Source organism: Phalacrocorax aristotelis, chromosome 23 (assembly GCF_949628215.1).
Source record: "Phalacrocorax aristotelis chromosome 23, bGulAri2.1, whole genome shotgun sequence".
In the NCBI taxonomy this organism is placed as follows: Eukaryota; Metazoa; Chordata; class Aves; order Suliformes; family Phalacrocoracidae; genus Phalacrocorax; species Phalacrocorax aristotelis.
In genome coordinates, this window is record NC_134298.1 from 6,653,590 (window position 1) to 6,667,413 (window position 13,824).

The 13,824-nt window shown below is 68.0% G+C and overlaps 1 protein-coding gene across 1 annotated transcript; it reads left to right on the forward strand.

Moving 5' to 3' along the window:
* The first annotated feature begins 6,287 nt into the window (after positions 1-6,287).
* MSL1 (MSL complex subunit 1) lies at positions 6,288-13,824 on the forward strand. The gene is made up of 8 exons (XM_075117119.1): positions 6,288-6,973; positions 9,351-9,574; positions 9,912-10,297; positions 11,258-11,322; positions 11,600-11,667; positions 11,959-12,083; positions 12,200-12,272; positions 12,427-13,824. The coding sequence occupies exons 1-8, from the start codon at positions 6,389-6,391 to the stop codon at positions 12,515-12,517; spliced, it is 1,617 nt and encodes a 538-aa protein (XP_074973220.1). The 5' UTR covers positions 6,288-6,388; the 3' UTR covers positions 12,518-13,824.

The window sequence follows — 13,824 nt, forward strand, 5'->3', positions numbered from 1 at the left end:
CACCCGGGCACTGTGTAGCACCAGGCAGAGGTGGGGACACCCGGACATGGCACTGTCCCCTGCACTGGGGGCACTGGGGGACACCTGTCACCCAGCACAGCAGGGCCCCTGCACGGGGAACACCCAGCATGGCACTGTCCCCTGCACTGGGAACACCCAGGCACAGCGTGGCACCCCTGGCACCCTGCACAGCACTGTACACTGGGGACACTGGGGAACACCTGGGTACCCTTGTCACCCAGCACAGCATGGTCCCTGCATGGGGAACACCCAAGTGTGGCACTGTCCCCTGCACTGGGGACACTGGGGGACACCTGGGCACCCTTGTCACCCAGCACAGCATGGTCCCTGCATGGGGAACACCCAAGTGTGGCACTGTCCCCTGCACTGGGGACACCTGGGGACACCCCTGGCACTCTTGTCACCCAGCATAGCATGGTCCCTGCATGGGGAACACCCAAGTGTGGCACTGTCCTCTGGGGACACCTGGGGACACCCCTGGCACTCTTGTCACCCAGCACAGCATGGTCCCTGCATGGGGAACACCCAAGTGTGGCACTGTCCCCTGCACTGGGGAGACTAGGGGACACCTGGGCACCCTTGTCACCCAGCACAGCGTGGTCCCTGCACCAGGGACACCCAGGCACCATGTAGCACCAGCACCGCAGGACCCTCCACACCAGGGATGCCTGTGTGTGGTGCAGCCCCTGGCAGAGCCCCAGCCCGCACCACTGTGTGGCACAGCCAGAGCCCTGCCCAACCCCTGCCTGTGCCCCCTCCCACGACCCCTGCCCAGCCCCTGCCTGTCCCCAGTGCCACCGGGGCGATGCGCTGCCCATGGCGGATGCCCGGGGTGGCACGTGCCTGGCAGCCGCTGCCCAGCCTGGCCCTGCTCCCGGCTGCCGCAGGGGCTGCGGTGACATGCTGTGCCCAGCACCACGGTGCCAGGGCAGAGCCAATGAGCAGATCTGGGTCACAGCACCAGGGCCAGCCCAGCCCCCAGGCGCTGGGGTCTCCGCGGGTGCTTGCGGCCCTGGGGGAGAGGGTTTCAGGGGTGCCAGCACCCTCCTGGGTGCCACGTGCCGGGTGCTGCCCTGGCCCCCAGCCAGGAGGAAAAGGTGCAGAGCACGGATCTGCCAGTGCTGGGAAATCCTCGGAGCTAATCCCATGGGACAGGAGGCCTCAGCCACCGTCACTGTGCCAGGACCCTGTGGGGTGCCTGGGGGGGGACGACACTGGAGTTCTGCACCACAAAGGAGCCCCTGGTGCCAGCCCTGGTGGGTGCGTGGGGTCATTCCTCAGCCAGGGGTCCCTGCGGACCCTCACTGGGTGCTGGAGCTGCTCCTGGCTCCTGGGGTGCCCTGCGGCACTGGGGCAGTGGGGACACCCCATCACCCCGCGGGAAGTGCCCTTGCCCTGAGTCACTGGGCGGTTGCGTGGTGCCATGGCCACACCGCAGCTGGCACCTCCAGCAGGGAGAAATGCCAGAGGCTCCCAGAAGAATATGTGGGGCCAGGCTGGCATGGGGGACAGGGACTCAGGAGACTGTCTGCCCGGGATGGGGGGCCCTCACTGCCCCATCCCCACTGCCGGTGGCACAGCCATGCCCGGCCGTGCCCAGGCTGCCCTGAGCATGCAGGTGCCACCAGCCCTGCACAGTGCCTCGTTCCCCTCCCGGCACGTTCCTGGGCCACAGCAATTAGCTGTGACTCAGCTGCTCGCCTCGGTTCAGAAAACAACCCTGCGCACGGCGCTGCGGCACACGGCACACAGCACACGGGCACAGAGCTGGCCCTGCACAGGGATGCTTGGCTGGAGCTGCTCAGCTCCCCCGGGGGTCCCCGGCATGGGTGTGTGGCTGGGAGGGATGAGATAAATCCTGTGGGGTCCCACTGTGGGGCTGGGACCCTGGCGCAGCAGCTCAGTATGAGGGTGCTGTGAGCTGGACCCCCAGGCTGGGGTGCAGCCAGGACACCCCGGCAGCAGGACGGGGATGCCAGCTGGGGCCAGTCCATCGGCAGCAGGGCTGCAGCAATGGGGCCACCAAAGCCATCGGGATGGCGGGGTGCTGCAGCTGGGCACGTGCCCGCTGTGCCCTGCACCAGACCCCCAGCAGCCCCATGGGTGCCGGACATCCAGCTGTCCCAGGGACCCTCCCAGAGGCCAGGGCCATGACCCAGGGAGCTCCCCACAGGTCCCCATGCACCCCGAAATGGCTGCGCCAGTGCCAATGGCTCCATGGCACAGATGGGGCACCTCAACCCCCTCCAAGCGCATCACATGCCGTTGCGCTCAGGCACCAGGTGATCCGTGCCCGGAGTTACAGGTGGACACACATGTCACCCCAGCCCCTGCCACCAGTGCTGGCCCTGCTCAAGGGCAGCAACTGGCTGTGCCACTGCCCCCTCCTGTGCCGTGGCCCCCGACCGCACCCCCTGCACCATCCCTGGCCCCCTGCTTCCACATCCCCGTGGGAGGGCCTGGCCCCAGCCCCCTCCCCTGCAGCGGGGACCCCGCTGACCCAAGCGGGGGACAAGGAGGCAGCTGAAGAACCAGCTCACTGGTGCCAGGGAGCGGGCGCGAGGGCCAGCGGCCGCATGCCCCGGTGCCGGGGTTGCCAGCGGTGCCGTGCAGCCGTGCCACGTGACGGTGTGCTCCGCTTGCCGCCAAATGCCTGCGTGCAGAGGGATTTATTTTTACTCTGGGCTGGCTGGGTTGTTTACCTCGTTGTACCTTTTCCAGGAAAGGGGGTGTCTCCATCAGGGATGGGGGTTTGTTCCCGCCTGTCCCCCTCCCCCCGGGCTGGGCATTGGGGGTCTGGTAGCATGCAGACCCCCCTCCAGCACTGCAGCCCCAGCACCCCCCGTGCTGACACACCATCCAAAAGCACTGCTGGGCTGCAGTGTCCCCATGGGGTTGAGGACACTAGGTCTGGCCGGGTCCCTGTGCCACTGTAGGGCACATCATGCCTCAGTTTCCCCAACCATAGGTGCGATGCTGCGGGGGGGGCTGTCAACCAGAGATGCCGGGGCTCATCCCGCTTGGGAGGTCCTGCACCTCCAAGCCCCACTTTCATTCCCATGGGATCCCACTGACAGTGGCAGGCGGGTGGGCAGGAGCCCCCATGCTGCTGCAGGGTGCTGTGCAGGGGTGGGTGCTCGGGGTTTTGGGGCGTTTTCCTGCTGTGCAGCAGCAGATCTGTGGCTGAAGAGCAGAGAGCAGCCCTGGCTCGTCCCCACGCTCTTGGCCGGGGCCGGCAGCTCGGCGCTGCCAGGACTCGCCTTTCCCCTCCCCACGGAAAGGGAAAAAAAATCAGGTAAACAAGTCAGGCCTGGCCCGGGTGGGGCAGGCAGGGGCACCCCACAGCAGACGCGGGCACCCCACGCCGGGTGGGGACACCCCACAGCGCCCCAGCACGGTGGGATGGGGTAGACCTGGGCTGGGGGGCAGAGACCACCGGGGGGGCAGGGTGTGGGGATGCAGGATGGGGGGGGGGGGGGGGCAGGGTCTGGGGGTGCAAGGGTACCCAGATCAGTGGGGGTGCAGGATTTAGGGGTGAATGCACCCCGGAAGGGTGCAAGGACCCGGGGATCCAGAGAGGGTGCAAGGTGCCCAGGAGGGTGCAGGGGGTGCAGGATTTGGGGGTGCGGGGACCCCACGAGGGTGCAGGGACCCCAGGAGGGTGCAGGGGTGCAGGGACCCCGGGAGGATGCAGGAACCCCAGGAACATGTAGAGGCCCAGAGATCGGGGGATGCCAGGATATGGGGGTGCAGGAGGGGTGCAGGGGCTCCTGGAGGGGGGGGACAGGACACCCCTGGTGCGTTCACCATGCAGGGTGGTCCGGGAAGCCCCTGCACAGGGAGCAGTTGGGTCGGGTGGGGGGACCCCTGTGGCCCCTGAGTGCAGGGTGGGGCTGCGGCAGCGCTGGCCCCCCCTCACCCGCACCTCTCCTGGCTGTGGCCCCATAAATCTCATGCGACGATGTTTGTGTTCCTGTCGCAGCGCCGCGGCCCCGGCTCCCCGAGCTGCCGGGCGGAGGGGAGGGCAGGGGCGGCGCCGGGGGGGCTCCTTTGGCCTCACAGACGCCCCACCCCGGGCAGGCAGGATGAGGACCCCGCTCCCTTTACCCACCCCTCTGTGCCCCCATATTTGGCCTCCCCAAAATGCGGGTCGGTGGGGATGTGGGGCAACCCCCAGCAGCCCCCGACCCCGCAGGGGACACTGCGGCCGCAGGCTTCAGGGCACCGGGCCGGTTGGCGTCTGTGTCGGCCCATGTGAGCGGGTGCTCCCCTCCTCCTCTTCATCTTCCTCGGGTGCAGGGAGCCCTCTCCATCCCAGCGAGCAGTTTGCGGTGTCACGTGGCGCTGGCATGTGAGCCCTGCTCCATTTTTAGCCCCAGCAGCCTCCCTGCGCGGCGGCCCTGCTGCAGAGCCATGTGCGGGCGGGCGCCCGGCCGGCACGTGGGCCTGCCGCAGCGGGGACGGGGCACCGGGAACCCCCCGACCCAAGCCGGCACGGCCATGCGTGGGCGAGTGTGGCCAGGCGCATGTCTGAGCACAGACACGCGTGTGCGCACGGCGGCGGGAAGGCACGGCCGTCCGTAGGGCTTGGCGTGACACGCAGCGCGGCGGGGAGAGCGGAGGGGCTTCCCCTGCACCCGTGCCGTGGGGTGGTGGCACCGCCAGTGTGGCCTGGCCACCGCGGCGGAGGGGGGACCCTGCAACGGGTGGGGGGCTGCTGTGCGGGGGGGGGCGTTGGGTGCAGGCGACCCCACCCCCCCCCACCCCCTCCCCCCGTGAATGCAGCTCTGCAGAGAGACACGTCCCCCACGTGTGTCCTGCGCGTCCCCAGCACGTGCCTCGCGTGTCCCCTGCGTGTCCCCGGGGCCGCGGCCCCATGTGCCGGGGGGGGAGTTGTACAGCGGAAATGCTGCGTGTGGCGTGTGTGTGCGCGCGTGTACATGTGTGGGGGTGTGTGTGCATGTGTGTGTGAATGTATGCACTTATGTGCGTGTGCATGTGTGTGTATGTGGGTGTGTGCATGTGTGTGTATGTGGGTGTGTGCATGTGTGTCCGTGTGCGTGCCTGTGTGCACACGTGTGCAAGCTGGGGGTGCGGTACGTGTGCGGGGGGGCTGCGGGTGTGCAGCGGAGCTGCGGCGCCTGCAGCGGGGGCTGCAGTCCCTCACTGCGGGGGGTGTGGGGTGTGTGTGCGTGTGTTGGGGCTGCAGCCTTTGCGGGCGGAGTGTGTGTGTGTGTGTGTGTGTGTGGGGTGGGTGCACGCACTGACACATGCACACCGGGAACTGCAGGGCTGCGTGTGTGCGCGCACACACGGGGGGGGGGCTGCGGACCCGCGGGGGTTCACACGGAGGGGCTGCAGACCCGCAGTGGTGGTGGGGGTACACTGGGGGGGGGGGCTGCGGACCTGCAGACCCGAGGGGGGTGTGGGAGTGGGTGCACACGGGTAGGGGGCTGCAGACCCGCGGGGGTGCACACGGGTGGGGGAAGGGGACGGGCACTGGCGGCGCCCTGCTCACGCAGGACATCCCACCCCCGCAGAGCGGGACCTCCCCCATCCTCGCCCCGCTGCGTCGGGGGGTGGCGGGGGTGGCGAGGGTGGGTGTCGTCCCCCCTCCCCCGGGGCAGGGGCTCCCCACCGGGTCCCCCCCGCCGTGGGGCCGGGCCGAGATCGAGACCCAACAGACCCACAGTGGGCGGGGGTACGGGACCGGCGCGGGGGGGGAGGTGGGCGGACCGGGACCCCGGCGCGCTCCGGGCGGAGCCGCCGCGCTCGGGAGCCACCGGGCGGCCGCGCCCCGCTACTGCCGGCCCGGGACCCCCTCCCGGCCCCGGCCCCACCGGGCAGCGCCCCACGCAGGACCGGCGTGTCCGCGCGTGGAGACCCCACACGTCCGGGGAAGGGCGGGGGGGCGGAGGCGGGGGGTGGGGGCTGGCCCCGGGGCTGCCCATAGGCCACCCCCCGCGCAAACCGGCCCCGCTCCTCGCCCCCGGGGTCCCTGCACACCCCCCGCCCCGGCCGGGGCCGCCGTCGGCGCATGCGCACCGAGCCCGGTTTAAAGGTAACCGGGGGCCGCAGCGCGGCCCCGGCCTCGACCCGCCCCCGGTAACCGGCCCGTGCTCCCTGCCCCCCTCCCCCCCCCCCCACCCGCGTGGAACGGTCCCGCGTGGGCCCGGCTCGGCCCTGCCCCGCGTGGGGGGGGGGCAGCCCCTCTGCCCGTGTTCCCCCCCGGCCCCCGGGGCGGGGGATGCGCCGCGCTGATGGCGGCGGGGCCCCGCAGTCCCCGGGACCGCGCAGCCGGTGGCGACCGCCGTTACGCCGTGTCGGCGGGCGGTAACGGGGCGGCGCGGAGCGGCGGGACCCGGCCATGAGGTCCACCGCCTTCCGGGCGGCTGAGCCGCCCCGGGGGGGGCAGCAGCAGCAAGAGCAGCAGGAGGAGGAGGAGGAGGAGGAGGAGGAGGAGGGCGCCGCCGCCGCACCGCACCGCCCGCCGCCCCGCCGGCCCCGGGACCCGCCGCCGCTGGGGGCACACAAGGGCCGCGGCGGCGGGGTGGCGGCGGCGGCGGAGCAGCAGCAGCAGCAGCAGCAGCGCTGGGCCGGGCTGGTGCCGCTGGCCGGCGGCAAGCAGGCCGGCCCGGGGGATGCCGGCGCCCGGCCGCGCTACCAGGCGGTGCTGCCCGGGCGCGGCGCCGGGGAGGGCGCGGCGGGACCGGGAGCAGCGGCGGCACCGGGAGCGGGGCCCACCGAGCCGGGCCCTCCGCCGCCGCCCGCCGAGGGCAAGTGGAAGAGCGGTGCTCGGCGCGGCGGGATGGGGGCCGGCGGGGGCTCGCCGGGGCAGGCGGCCTGCCTGCGGCAGATCCTGCTGCTCCAGCTGGACCTCATCGAGCAGCAGCAGCAGCAGCTGCAGGCCAAGGAGCGGCAGATCGAGGAGCTCAAGGCCGAGCGGGACACGGTACGGCGGGGGCGGGGGGGGGGGTACGGGGGGGGAAGGCGGGAACGCGGCACAGCGGGGGTTAACCTCCCCCCCACCCAACCTCACCCCCGCGAGGTTACCCCTCACCCGCAGGGCGACCCCCACAAGTCCACCCACCCCCCCCCCCCGCCCAGCACCCAGGGGTTCCCGGCCCTTCCGCCCACCAACAGGTAAGTGGCCACCTCATGGCACCCCAGGGGTTAACGTCCCCCCGAGGGGTTAAACGCCCCCCCCTCGTGGCACCTCAGGGGTTAATGCACCCCCCAGCACCCAGGGGATTAACGCCCCCCCCACCTTAAGGAGTAGATGGTCCCTTGGGGGGGCATTTATCCCCCTCCCCAAGGCAGCCGGGGGTAACACAACCACCACCCCCCCCGGGAGGTTAATGGCCCCCCTCAGGGATAAACGCCCCCCCCCCCAGGGGCAGTAATGTCCCCCAAGGGATTATTGGCCCCCCCCCCCGGTGCCCCAAGGGGGTGAAGCCCCCCCCCGGGGGTCGGTGCCCCCCCAGACAAAGGCGGGCGGGGGGCGGGAGCGGCGGGGGCACAAAGGGCCGGGGCGGGGCGGGCCGGCGGGGGTTAACGGGCCGCCGCCCGTCGCCATGGCAGCGCGCCCGCGGGGGGAGCCCTTAAAGGGCCCGCGGCGCTTTCCCGCCCCGCAGCGCGGGGGTTAACTTAAAGGGGCCGCGTCACGGTGGTCACAGGAGCGGCGGGTGGGGGGGGGAGTGGTGCGACGGGCACGGCCCCGCGTGGGCCCGTGGGTAGTCGTCCCACTGTGGTAGGGCATGTCTGCCCGCCCTGCCCCGCCCCACCGAGGTGGGGCTCCCCTTCACCCCCGCGGGCATGGGGGTCCCCCACAGCTGCCCGAGGCTGCCTGCCTTGCCCCACTCACGCATGGGGGCTGTGCTGGGCATTGCCTACGTGCTGGGCATCACCTATGCCGTGTGCTGCCCAGCTATGCGCACCCCGTGCACGACTTGGCTGAGCTTTGCCTGAGCTGCCCTATGGATGCCTTGCATTGCCCCCTATACATACCCTACCTGCGTTGCCCCCCCTCGTGCCTGTCGTGCCCGCATTGCCCCATGCATGCGGCTGCGCCTCGCCGCACACTCGCACCCGCGTCGCCCGCCTGCCAGGCCGTGCCTGCCCCAGCCGTCCCCGGCGAGGCGGTGCATTGCCGTGTGCCGGAAGACTGCGCTGGCTCTGCCCGACTGCAGCGGTGGCGGTTGCGGTGGCGGCCCTGGTTGCGGAGGGAAGGGCTGCCCCACGTGGTGAAGCCGGCGGGGCTGCACGGCGATGCTGCGTCCCCGCGGAGTGTGCCAAGTGCTCCAACATGGAGGAGCTGCTGCGGTGAGGCTGCGACGGCGCTTCACCGTGGAGCCGCATCCTCCTGCGGCGGTGAAGCAGCTGGGGAGATGGGGCAGGCAAACCTGGGACAGGGAGCAGGGGCTGCTCCCAGCTCCTCGCCCCGAAGCTGGGTTCCCCCCACAGCCACATCCCTGGGGAGTGCCAGGACCGCCCCTGCACTGTGCTTTGCTGAACAGACCCCTCTAAATGGCCGCATCTCCCATCTGGTGGGGCCAGGCGAGGCTCAGGGATGGGTGACCGAGGGTAGGTGTCACCAAGTCGGGTGCTTGCTCGCTAATGAAGCCTGCATCTAATTACAAACCACCCTTTCCCTCCTGGGCTGGTGGAGCTGCCCAGGTACTCAGGGAGGATGCAGCAGAGACCCCCAGATCACTCCTCCACAGGGACGGAGGGCAAGAAGCAGCTGGAGAGCAAGTGGCTATTTTGTGCTATTTGGGCATCTTAGCACCTGCCTGCCAGCACTGCAGTTAAACTGTCTGCGGGTGCGATGCCCGCAGCACCCTGTGCTGGTTGCAGACACTGCCCTTGGCCTCCTGTCCCCTCTGCAAGGGCAGGTGTGAGCCATGGCACTCCCGGCATGTGGGAAGCCCACGGTGCTGGCTAAGCCCAAGCAGGGATGGCTCGGGCAATGTTTAGGGGCTCCTTGCAAATGTGCTCCTGCACCCTGAGTGTTGCCAAGAGGTTGCAAGGTAGAAGCCAGGACAGGCACGGTTTGCTACGGGCAGAAAGCAGGCATGGCACTGCAGCGGGGTGGCGCCGGTCCTCTGCTGGTCCCACACCGCATGTGCCGGAGCGTTTCTGCAGGCGGCTGATGGCAAAGATGCGGGTGCTGCGGGTCGGCTCTTCCCCGGGGCGTTTCCCTGCTGCTGAAGGGATGTGCAGGCAGGGTACCGTGTGGGCAGCTGCCCAGGGCTGGGGGAGTAGGGGCACATGTGGGGTTCACCCCCCGGGAGCACACCCATGAGGTGACTCTTTGCCCTGCGTTGCAGCTCCTTGCGCGGATTGAGCGCATGGAAAGGCGGGTACAGCTGGTGAAGAAGGACAGCGAGCGGGAGAAGCACCGCATCTTCCAGGGCTTTGAGGTGGACGAGAAGCCGGAGGCGGAGGTGTGCGAGAAGCTGCCGCTGGAGTGTCCCCAGGACTTGCTGGAGCCCCCCCCGACCCTGCAGCCCAAGCACTTCCCCTACGGCAGGAACGGGAAGGGGCATAAAAGGTAGTGGGTGCCTGGCCGTGCCGCGGGTGTGTGTGGGTCCTGGGGGGGAAGGGAAGATGGGGAGGACCTTCCCCATGGCTTCACTCTCCATCTGTAGGGCTGCCACTCGAGCTGCTTGGAGCTCATCCCATCGACTGTGGGCCCCGGCTGGGGGGATCCCCCTGAAAGCCTCGGCAAGGAGTTGGGGAGGGTCCCCAAAATGCCGGGGAAGCCTCACTCGCCTCCAGAAACTTGTCTCTGGCTGGCCCTGGCACCACAGCCCTGGTTTGGGGGTGCCAGTAGCCCCAGTGCAGGGCGAGGATCCGCACCCCCGGCTCAGCTCCTCTTCCTCCCACAGGAAGCCAACGTTTGGGAGCGCAGAGAGGAAGACACCCGTTAAAAAACTGGTGTCTGAGTTCTCAAAAGTAAAGAGTAAAACTCCGAAGCACTCCCCGGGGAAGGAGGAATCGGGCGGCTCCTTGTCCGAAACTGTTTGTAAACGAGAACTGCGGAGCCAAGAGACTCCAGAAAAACCCAGGTCGCTCCTGGAGACCCCGCTCCGAGCCTCAGCCCCACTGAAGGGCCCTGGTGCCCACCCCAAGGAGAAGGGCTTCTTCAGCAGTGAGACAGACGACCTGCCCTATCTCTCAACCACGGAAATGTACTTGTGCCGCTGGCACCAGCCGCCCCCGTCGCCGCTGCCATTGCGGGAGCCCTCCCCAAGGAAGGAGGAGACTGTAGCAAGTAAGCGATGGAGAGCCCGCCGTGGCACAGACAGCAGCGTGCCGGGCGTTGGGGCAGAGCCGGCGGCCAGAGAGGGGTTTGCCCGCCTTGGGGCCTGCACGGCGGATGGGGAACAGGGCTCGGCACCCTTGCCCCGAGGCTGGCAAAGTGCAGAGTCCCACACACGGTGGGAGAGGTGCAGCCTGTTGTGCCACGCTGCTGGCTTCTTCCGCGGTGGCCAGTAGCAGCCCTGTTGCTGGCGATGGGCTCTCCTGAACCACGTCTCTGGCTCGTCCTGCTCCGGCATGCACCGGGCTGCCGCTGCCTGCATGGCCGTGCGGAGGGCAGCACGCTGGGCAGGGCTGCCGGCCCTGCTCCGCTTTAGCCGCCTGGTTTGCCGAGCAGCCTACGCGACTGTTTGAGCAAGGGGTGAAGCAACTTCCCGTTTGTGGTTGGGAAACACGTCTCTGGCTTGTGCCACCGCGGCACAGCGCAGGTTCCTCCACGGGGTCGCCTGCTGCCCCCAAATGTGGTCCTGTCCTGTCAGCTGCCCCTTCCCGGCCAATCTCCTACGGGTCCTGCAGCGCAGTGAGCGCTGGCGATGGGGACCACCGGGCTGTGCCGCGGCAGATGCCGATGCTGCTGGCGAGGCTGCGTTGGATGGCCGAAGCGCCCTGGCGTAGGGGGAGCTCGGCACGTCTCCTCTCGGAGCAGCTCAGGTTTGCTTGTACATTTGGCCGGGGGGATGGAGACGAGCTCACCTTCTTGTCTCTGCCTCCCCCCGGACCCCCCAGCAGTTCCCACTGCCCTCAGCCAGCGGCATCACCCAGCCTGGCTCAGGACGGGGGTTTGGGGAGGCCGCTGTGCTTCCCAAGGGAGGGGCGGGCTGGAAAGGAGCTGTGAGGTGGCGGGGATGGGGCTGGAGTGTGGGGCTGTGGGGAGTCCTGGCTTGCGGTAACAACCTGGCCTCTCACCCTGCAGTTCCGTCTTGGAGGGACCATGTCGTGGAGCCCCTGAGAGACCCCAACCCCTCCGACCTCCTGGAGGTACGTATGCCACCCCAGCTGGGGCAGCAGTGGCTGCTGTCAGAGCTGGTGTTGCCACAGGCTCCTTCCTGCCTGTTTCACCGCTCCAGGAGAGCAGCTTGTGGCATTCGCTGCTGCAGGGCTGGTGGCACTGCGTCCCCTTCTCTGGCACAAACAGGGCAGCAAACCCCAGCTGCAGCTGGAGGGCTGGGGTGGGGGTGAAGGACCAGCCCCTCTGCTGCGGCAGCTCTGGCTGCCAGTACCGGGCAGACGTGCTCATCCCTGTCTATTGTTGCAGAACCTGGATGACAGCGTCTTTTCCAAGCGTCATGCGAAGCTGGAGCTGGATGAAAAACGAAGGAAAAGGTGGGAACAAAGAGGGTGATGGAGTCCTGGGGTCCCCAGCAGAGCAGGTGGTGTGTGCCTGCTCCCGCAGGGAAGGGCCTCAGGGTGTCACCCAGGGCAGGGGGACATGGGATCTGGTTGCCCAGGGTGCAGCCAGGATGGGAACCAGAAATGCTGCTGGAAAAGGGATGCTCCCGCATCGCTGCCAGTGTGACAGCCCCAGTGCAGCCCCCTGAGCTCCCCGGGAGGGTCGAGGCACCTGCCTGCTCGCTCCATGCAGACTCTCACTGCATGGAGCATCCTGTTTTCCAGGTGGGACATTCAGCGGATCAGGGAACAGAGAATTCTACAGCGGCTGCAGCTCCGAATGTACAAAAGGAAAGGGATTCAGGAGTCGGAGCCTGAAGTTACCTCATTTTTCCCTGAGCCAGATGACGGTGACTGCCTTTGGCATTGGGGGGCAGGCAGGGGTTTTGGGGGGCAGGCAGGGAGTGCTGCCTGCGGCAACAGGGGGAGGCAAGGGGTGTGTAACGCTCCGGTGTCTCTCCCGCAGTGGAAAGCTTGCTCATCACCCCCTACCTGCCTGTCGTCGCCTTTGGCCGGCCGTTACCAAAACTGACCCCACAGTGAGTACCAGCATCACCGGCAGTGGCGGGGAACAGGGCACCGCTGCTGGGGCCGGCATCCTCGGCATCGCCCACCGGGGAGGGCACTGGCCCGTTCTGGGTCAGGGATGGTGCCCTGTAGTGTGCGGTGTGCTGACGCTGGCTCTGCCCCCAGGAACTTCGAGCTGCCCTGGCTAGACGAGCGCAGCCGCTGCCGGCTGGAGGTGCAGAAGAAGCAGACACCGCACCGGACCTGCCGGAAATAGCAGTGCTGCCGGGAGCTCCGTATGTCACCGGGTCGCGCTGATGGCCGCTGCCCTCCCCAGCCTTCTCGTTGACGGATGGTTTTGTTCCTCCGTGACCCCGGTTTTGTTCTCTTGGGTTTCACAACATTTTCCCTGGACTCGTCCCCCCGTGCCGGCAGCCGTACCCTCAGCGGCACCAGCCGGCTGCTGGCCGAGGCGTCCCACCGGCTGCTTCGGTCCCAGGGGCAGCAGGCGGACCCCAGACCCTGCCTGCCTGTCCTTGCTGCCCGCTGCGGCTCCGCGCGCTGCCCCTGCCCTCACGCAGCCGATGTTCGGTTTGTTTTGGACACTTGTCTTTGAGCCACGGGTGCAGAGACCACCGGGGCCAGACCCCAGCATTGGGGGGTGGCACGTTCACCAGCCGGGGAGGCCACGTCCTGCTGGGACTCTGCCTGCCGCTGCCTTCTTGTTACGTTTAGTTAGAAAACAGGATAAGCACCAGTTTGCGTTGAAGCGGTGCGAGAGGCGGCAGCAGGTGCTGCCAGCGGGTCCCGGCATTGCCAGCCCGGTGCCCTGCCGTGGTGAGCAGGGTGCCGGAAAGCGCCGGGAAGCCTCTTTGGGGTTTTTTTTCCCCCCTCTTGAGTGGCTGTAATGGGGTCAGAGGGGAGAGTTTAAAAACAAAACTTTTTTTTTTTGTGAAATAGAAATCCTATACGCACAATTTGGGGTTTTTTAATTTTTCTTTTTTTATAATTTAAATGTTTTAAAGGTTGGCAAAGTTGTGCCGTGAGGAGTTGGGTTGGGTGAGAGCCAGCACCGTGTCCCCTCTGCCGTGGCATCCCCTGCCCTGGCTGAGCCCCTGGGCGGTGCCGGCACCCTCCGGCACAGCCCTGGACCCTTGGTGCCTGCGCTGCTGGGCGGGTGGGGAGGGGGCTCTTGGGGGATCGGGGGGTCTCCACACATCCCCAGCCTCCCCTGCAGCAGAGATTAAACAGGAAAACCGCCAGCAGAGCCGCTTCTTTTATTATATTATTTTATTTTCCCCTTTCCTGTGCCAACCCTGCGCAGCCCTTGTGCCCCCACCCCCAGTTCTGTTTCCCCACCGCCGCACCCAGCTGCTTTCAGGCACCGGGGTTACGTAGCGGAAGGAAACTTGTTTTAAAAAGTTTTTAAAAAGAACAAAAAAAAGGAAATTTTAAAAAACGGAGGCTAGAACCCGGTTATCGGCGGGTGCTGCATGGGGGGGAGGGGGGTCAGCCGGGGACACACCCGCGCGTGTTTTGTTTTTTGTGTTGTTTTTAACAATAAACGAGGAAAGCGGGCGCTGA